Here is an 8460-nt window from a genome sequence, read left to right on the forward strand (position 1 = left end):
ATGGTGGCTACCTTTCCATTCTGGTACGCTGTGACTGCTATGAACTCCGTCTCCGGGAAAACGTAAGTCCGGAAGGTGCTGTACGGAAGCTTCATGATGTCGTTGGCTCTCACAACATGGAATCTGGGTTGGTACTTATGCATTGAATTCAAAATAGTCTGGAAAATAAAGACAAAGGAAGTCTAATTTGTTGGCTGGTATAGAATGACAAATCATAATTAAAATGACAGTAAACATTTGTGAAGGATACTGTCTAAGTAGTCTACAGGTTTAACTCATATTGACTTTTTAGAACATGAGTCTTAAGTCCTAGGCCTACTGTATTTGATAGGCTACAATTTCAATTCCTAGTATTGCTACTTACAAATCCATGCTTGTCCGAAATATTATTTGTCAGTTTGAATTTATGAAAAGCGACGGGCTTGCTCATCCACTGCTCTCCTTTGGAAGGGCTGTCCGGGTGGATGTACATGCGCTTTGGCATCTCCGGGTCAGCTTTTCCAGCCACCACCCAGCGGGAGTTGTGAAACTTGTAGCGGCATTCATCGACAGCGACGATGTCCATCAGCAGGATGTACTTCGCTGTTTCCACCAGGCCGTTTACCCGCACTTTGAAAGCTGGAAACATCCTCCTTTTGCAGAGAATGAACGGAAACATCGATATTAGACACTTTGATTTGGACTTTTTGCACGCAAGGAGCTTTAAATTGTCACTTTGAAACAATTTTTCGTTAAAAATAGGAGTTTGGAAGTTTTAAACATCAGAGTGGGAATTTAAAAATGTGTATTATAGGCTACTTATTGGCCAAGGATCGAACTGGACCCCTGAAACTAAGGGCTCATACCCATGTTGGCTTCTTAACAACACACAACACAAGACCGCTAAAAACGATCCCATAATAATAATAAGTATTATTATGATAATAATTGACTGTATAGTAAAATGATGGATTTTCAAACCCATGACCCACGGTAGGCTAATGACTTTATGCACATTGTAGTTCACGTACCTTCCGGATTTTGTTATAACCATCTCAGTTCCCATTTTGTGAAATTCTTTCCATAAATGATTTGACTCCAGTGTGACTTTCGGGTCGTCGTCGAGCCATTCTTCCGTCTGCACACTTTTCAAGGCGCGCGGGTGAACCGGGTGCGGCTGGCGGCCCAGAGCTGCGCGCAACGCCGCGTCGGGGGCAGCCCGTTCCGGCGCAGGCTCCGAGAGGGGGACGACGTCCTGGAAAGCCAGAGCTGCAGGGACAAACGAGGGCTGATGAGCGGCGGAAAAGAAGGCTGACAAGGTCAAGGCACCTGGTCGGTGAGCTTGAAAAGGATGGTAAGCCATGGCAGCCGCTGTGTCAACAGGATCTCTCATCAGGGCACCCGATCTGACAGCTCGCTTACTTTAAAGTCTCTGCTGATTTGCAACAAACCGTTTTCAGAGTTTGGGAGTTTTGTAGCATGAAAGACTGATCAAAGGAGGGAATGGAAAAGGTTCAGAAATCTCCAGATAACGTTACTATGTCAAAGGCATGGATGGTCCAATTATGTGCCCTATCCGCTGGGAGGTCCACCATGGAGAGGGGCAGCTCACGTTGCGACCATGCGCAAATCTGGTTCAACCCCTGTGAAAACTGCAGTGGCACCACAGACAGAGAGAGTCATGGAGATGGTACACTGTCACACGTCTGTCTCGCGCCGGCCCTACACTAAAAAAGCCAAATATCTTTGCCAGGCTTTATTTTCAGGACCAATTAAAGGGGGGAGGGGCGTGGTTTAACCTCTCAGAGGACAGAGACGTTGGCTCATACTGCATAAGGAATTAAAATTAAATTACTTTCAGAATGTTGTTATAAAGTTATAGTAATAGTTATTAGAATGAGAATACTAATTGTAATATTTATATTATTATTATTATTATTATTATTGTTATTATTATAGTAGCATGCCTTAGTTTAACGTTAGTGATATCTATATTTTAGCCTATATTTTATATTTAGTGAGCCTAGGACTCATTAACGTTATTATTATTATTGTTATTATATTATATCAAGGTGATGATCATCGTGCTGCCCTCCCCACCCCCAAATGTCATGTGAAAACCTCCTCGAATAGGGTCTGGATTTATGAAAGGCGTTCACATTTCCGGCCTAACGATGGTTACATTAATGGTAAACTCTCCGATTCTTGTGCGGCGTCGCTGACCCACCGACTGACTCATTCACGTGTCCATCTTTTGAAAGCACCCGAGGATTTTTTGATGAAGTGGGAATTCACGGATCTGTTCATTAAGGCGGACTCGGCGCCAGTTCGCCGGCGTCCCTCGAAGAGCCAAGAGCTCTCTCTCCTGTCACTTCACATTTAGGCAACTCTCCAAATCCTCAAGTCGCCTGCTCCAGTTTTATTTCCAGTGCACCCTACAGGCTACACTGCTTTGTGAACTGGAGACAACCTGAGTTGAGACATACACATTACTCTAATCCACGGATCTAAATGAAGCAGCACTTGTCTGATGTAAGAACTGGAGTTTTTAGATTAAAAACCTGGGGCAATTTGGCTCAGATGACGTGAAAAAAGAGCTTTTTTTATTTTATTTACTGAGGCAGTTTCACTTTTGTAATCTCCCTTGTTGTAGTAGACCACTCTGAACTAATTTAGACTGAAAGGATTTTCAATAGTTCTTCCATTTAATTATTTTATGAATCTGATGTAGCCTAGACTAGATTTTATTAGGTGATTCACTAGGTTGTCTCCTTTGTCCTTTGTGCCTCATGCCATCAGACTCTACAACTCTTCACTGGGGGGAGGAATAAGGGCAGAGAGGACAAAACATACATAGATTCATACAGTACATACATACATACAGTACATATCTATAAATACATATATACATACACACCTAGACTTACATTAATACCTGCTCACTTTAACACTGGACTCAACACTGACACTTTGATAATAATTCATGGTATTTTTTGTCTTTATTTGACAAATGTTCTTATTGTTATTATTATTATTACTGTTATTTTGTTGTCATTATACTGTCTTTTTTACCTATTTTTTTCTTGCTAAAACTGCTGCTGGAATTTTCCATTTCCTAGCGGGAGTCATCCCAAAAAGAATTGATAAAGAGAAGTCTAGGTCTAAGGTTCACTTGTAATATGAAATGCTTTAGTGGTAAAATATTTGTAGATCTTGATCAAGTTGGGTTTTTACATTCAGATTTTTCTTTGGTTGACAGAATTGAGTCAGAGAATATCCTTAACGCTCTCTCTCTTTGTCTCTCTCTCTCTCACACACACACACACACACACCTGCCTGTTCTCATGAACCATACGTTTAAAAAGCTACAAAAAGTTAAGCAATGTTATTCATAATACACTTTTTGGTTCTGTGCACCACTTTGCCTGCTGCAAGGTGGTTGGGGAGATCGCTTCCGGGGAAAAACAACTGAGGCAGGAAAAGTGTGTTACTATGGAGTGTTTAACAAACCACGATCTTTTCCTAAACCGGCGGATCGCGGTGCTCTGCACCTAGCGCACAGTCACCTATTAACTGTCGTGAGACCGGGTGGCCTATTTTTGGGTAACTAGACCATCAACTACCGCTGACCCGATGGAGCACCACGAACGGCAGCTCGCGGTGTTCTGTACCCGGCTCACAGTCACCTTTTCTGGGGTAACTGAACCACCAGTTACCGCTGATCTGACGGAGTACAATTTCGGAACACCACTTTAGAAGGCCGCACAAAGCTCAGTTTTTTTAATTATCTAACACAGTGGATCCCAAACTTTTTCAGCTCAAGACCCAAAAGAGAAATTTGGTGTCTCCCCGGGACCCAAATTTACAAAAAAACACACGAATCATTGTGACATCTAAAAACATTTTTAAACTGTGGACAAAAGACGGAACAAACCATGAATTTAAATGTATATGAAGTATATTTATTCCATTATAAAAGTAAACAAAACAGAAAAGGTCTCCTTTCTGTGTCTCACCCCTTTCTCAACTCATTTTCTCATCCCCTCCTAGGATAAGAAAGGAGAGAGAGAGAACCCCCCCCCCCCCCCCCCCCCCACACACACACAGCATCTGAGCTGAACAGACCAGTGGAGCAAAAAAAAAAAACGCTCATTCACATAAGATTAATATGCATTTTACTCTGCCAATTGGCGACCCAATAAAACGGATGCGCGACCCATTTTGGGTCCCGACCCTAAGTTTGGAAAACTAACAACTGCCATTCTGCAGCACGGACCTCTGGAACCCACGTGACCAGTCAGAGGTCTCCTAGTTTTTGTTAATGTATGCTTTAACTTGGCTTGCACAATTTATCTGGACTTGCAGAATGATACTCTCCCTCTCACAGTTGCCCCCCTTAACTAGGCTGATCCATGATTTATTTTTTACTTTTTTGGTAGAATTTGTAGCTAATTTAAATTTTTTACCATTTCTCTTTACCATACTGACATGTTGCATAACCTGGAATAACTGGATGAGCTGATTCTCAGGACTGTAAAGTAAGTAAGTAATGCACACTGATTGAACTAATATAACTTAGTTTGCTTGCATTCATTAAAACAGTATTTGCGTCTTTATTTTTCTGTCTTTAAAAAGCAAGATTTTGCACAGAAAAACATATCAATAATCATACAGAGAGACATAAAGACAACATTGGTTCATTATTCTTTTAGAATGACTGATAAAAATGATCAGTTAGGGACAGTTTGTTAATTTTACAGAATCTTGGAGAAAAGGTTCCATGTAACATAATCTGGGGTTGTTGTACTATCACTTCAAAGCTCAAGCAGGACACATAACTCTGTTTTTCTCTTTGCTGTACCAAAGGGCTGAACAATGAGTGCAAGGTGAAGTGGAGTGCTGCTTGACAGTTACAAGGCAGCCAAAGGCTCGGGATAGGAAGTGACCTCACAGGTCCCATGAGTGATGAATGGCTTCCGAGATAGTCGAGGGTAATAATATGAAATCAAATCCATGAGAGGAGTTCGTGATGAAGTGTAGACGGGTGGGAAGACATCATTCTCCAGCGCTTTGTGGAGATTTTCACAGAAATGACGTTGCACGAGGTTGCCTCTCGAACACAGCCATCAAGAACACTGTAAAAAGTGTGGGGTTGAAGAGGGAGTGGCGGTGGCCGCGTCTGCTTTTCCTCACTCAGCACTACCGAGAAAGATGCTCTATGTATTCCAACATTTCTCTCTGGTGCAACTTCAGAGAAGCGCCAGAACAGGATGGAGGCAATCAATATGAGTGATGGTGCATGAATTTCACCTCTCTGGTCAAAGTCCGCACCTGGGACAAATTCAAGAGAATGTTAGGCCACTGAGGGTTCCTGGCAAGTCATCCTAAGGGCAAGCCAGTAAAGTACATATCAAATCTGAAGGTTGGAGAGCACTCTCACTTGACAAAACAGGAGGTAGAGGACAGGAAGAGTTAGGCCTACCTTTAAATGTTGTCTGGGCTCTGTGGTGTCTCGTTTTAATCATGACATCGTATTAGTAACATAATAGACACAGCACATGGATCTGTTTCTCCAGAGGGTGAGTTCTAAACGCAGTGTAGCTTTTAAAGCTGGGAGTCTGATTACCACAAAAGTCTTTTTTTCATTCAATTAGGAGTATCTTTTGCTATGTGAAGGAAGGATATTCAAATCCTCTGCTTGTATTTATTTTCCATGACATATGAATCAAATGCAGAGTCCATGTGTTGTTTGGGCGGTCCCATGCTTATCTTGAGTGATTTATGACAATGTCACTTTCCAAAGCTCAGACTTCAATGTACTTTCTGCACTTTGGCAAAGTGGAATCAAATCAAATGTGGCTCATTATCAGAATATATAAATTAAGAGTTAAGATGATGAACTCCATTAGCGAGCTGAACACTAAGAGGTCCCACATGTGTGTTGTCATTTGTTTGCGGACACATTTCACTTTTGTCCTTATCTGCCTTTGATTTTAAAGATCGGATGGATTGCCATGACATGTTTTACAGACATTCATGTTTCCCATGTGCTGACTTTGGTGATCTGTTCCTCTAAGCGCCACCATAAGGGGCATTAGTGGTTTTGAGTGAAATGTTTCAGAAACTATTTAAAAGATTGTTAACATATTTGGGAGACACATCCATGTCCCGCTCAGGATGAGACGTCCTTACTTTGATGGTCACTTAACTTTTCATCTAGCGCCACCATCAGGTCAACACTTAAGTTTGTCCAACACTGTCTTCCTAAACAATGACATTACCATCATCCTCAGCTTGTGTTTTGTGCTAATTAGCATATGGCAGCATGGTAGTACACTGAACTCAAAATGGCGAATATGATGAAATATGTCTACTAAACATCAAACGTCACTAGCTGTAGACCCTTTAGTCCTTTTCTAACATTGTTTCTCTTGCATATGTGTACATGAGTTGGACAACTGAGGTAGTCTCAACAAATAATGAGCATTTTAAGTAATATTTGTATGTGTTGTAGAGCTATGGTAGTGTATTGCATCCCACTGCACGTGTCATATTTGCTTTAATAAAACTTGTGGACCTATTGTAGGCAATCCAAGTTATGAAGAACAAATTCATCCAAGAAGTAGCTTTGCTGAAAACTACAGCAGACTGAAGCGACTTGGTTCAAGTAAGTTCAGTGAAGGGTATGAATGGAATGATTTTCAAAGTATTACATTAAGCAACTGCAGTCTTTACATGGACTTCTAACACGTGGTTAACGGCGTCTAGTTTGAAGCTTCTGGATGTGAAAATAGGAGTTGTATTTTCAGTGTTCGGACATCCCATCATTCTGTTGCAAAAGGAAAAGCTAGCTTTGAACTTCAAGGTTGAGAGAGGGAAAGAGACAGACGTATCTTATAATATTCTGGGTCCTGTAGAAAGGCCTTCTGTATGGGCCCATCCCCACATTCACAGCTATTAATTCTAGCATCTTTTTGGGCCCTGGGTACTCAGTCCCCTTTCCCCCCCTAGTCCGACACCCCTGCTTAAAGCATTCAAATCCATACGCAGTTTAGAGTAAATGGCTTGTGTGTTTCAACTGACCTCTAAGAGAGGGAGACGTGTTGTCTACGAAATAAACCTAATGTTGTAGTAATGACTTTTGGGTTGCATTAACCCATTTGTAGTGGTGTTTTAGGCACAGACTCTAAACGTCTGTGAGTCCAATTTAATCTAATGACAGAGAGGCAGAGACACAACTAATTATAAAGAAAGGGCCAAGTCATTGTTCTTGGTGCAGGGACTATAAATACATAGCCCTAAATTTGATTAGGGAACTAATTGACCCGCTGTAAGAGACAGAAGCCAGTCAACTCTAACCATCTTAAAGCCTTGGGAACTCCCAGTGGCTACAAAACGTCCAATGGCCTTTGAAAAAAAAGAGCTTTTGTTCACTTAATGGAATCAGGAAATATTTTCGCTTCCTAAATAAGTTAACATCGGCATGTCAGACAAGACTACCCATTCTGGAAACAAGCCTCAATGCTTAATAGAGTCGACTCCCTGTTGAGGCGCTGTCGCACAACTATAACTTTGTTTGTTTAGATTTATTGGATTTACAGCAAGACATGTTTTCCTACAAACTCATTTGTGTGGCTTTAAAACTTTGAAAGCTTCTTATGTACATTTTTTAAGAAAGTAGCATTGAAGATGACAGGACTTTCTCACTTTCTCACAGATAATCATTTGCATCGCAAGTGCAACACAGTCCATCCCAATTGATAAATAGAGCCTGTAGGATCATGTACAGTAGATGTGATTTTCTTGCTTCTATGTTGTACAGAATAATTATGATATTATATATACCTCATCATGATATAAAGCTGTTTAGCGTATGTACCCATGCAAGATACTCAAAGTTGAACCTAAACTAGGAGAATGTTTTAGAGCCATGAAATCAACTTAAGATACTCAGTGGGACAAAAACCTGTTAAAAAGAAAAGAAAACATCTCAGACTGAGGGCATTATTTGTCACAAATGTTTTAGACCTTTATCCTTTGGGAGGCTGCGGCTCTCTGCTTGCTTTGCTGCATCACATTTACTATTAAATCATTTACTCCACGTCTCTATAAGCGGGCCACTCCTGTGCATTTCCTGGTACCTAAAAGCATCAGAAATCCCATCAGAGGGACGGAGAGAGCCAGCAGAAGGCTTTTGTAGAGCTGCCTTTTAACTCGTCTCTAGCCTGCCTCACTTAAAAGTTATTCAGGAGCATCATCTTGCAGTTCTTTTGAAACCCATAGCAGCAGTGTCAGGGCCCTAAGTGTCTACCGTGCATAATACTTTTAACCCTTTCTGAATGCTTTTTTTCTGGAGCAGAAGGGACTTTTTATTGACAAATAAGGCTGCCTTCATGCCTAAGGGCGTCTGGCAGTGGTGGAGGGACCTGAGAGGACAAGAGGGCTCCGCAGTATTCAATATTACATGACACTCAGTGTAGC

At 41.4% G+C, this 8460-nt stretch overlaps 1 protein-coding gene across 1 annotated transcript in view; it reads right to left on the minus strand.

Moving 5' to 3' along the window:
* LOC117955265 (T-box transcription factor TBX2b-like) overlaps nucleotides 1-1372 on the minus strand; it is a 5987-nt gene extending 4615 nt beyond the window's left edge. Inside the window, exons 1-3 of the mRNA XM_034889646.1 lie at nucleotides 1011-1372; nucleotides 365-632; nucleotides 12-158 (exon numbers count right to left, since the gene is read on the minus strand). Of these exons, the coding sequence (XP_034745537.1) occupies nucleotides 12-158; nucleotides 365-632; nucleotides 1011-1372 (777 nt within the window). The remainder of the gene's footprint in view (nucleotides 1-11; nucleotides 159-364; nucleotides 633-1010) is intronic.
* Between the last annotated feature and the right edge of the window lie 7088 nt (nucleotides 1373-8460).

The sequence above is a fragment of the Etheostoma cragini genome, chromosome 13 (genome assembly GCF_013103735.1).
Source record: "Etheostoma cragini isolate CJK2018 chromosome 13, CSU_Ecrag_1.0, whole genome shotgun sequence".
NCBI lineage: Eukaryota > Metazoa > Chordata > Actinopteri > Perciformes > Percidae > Etheostoma > Etheostoma cragini.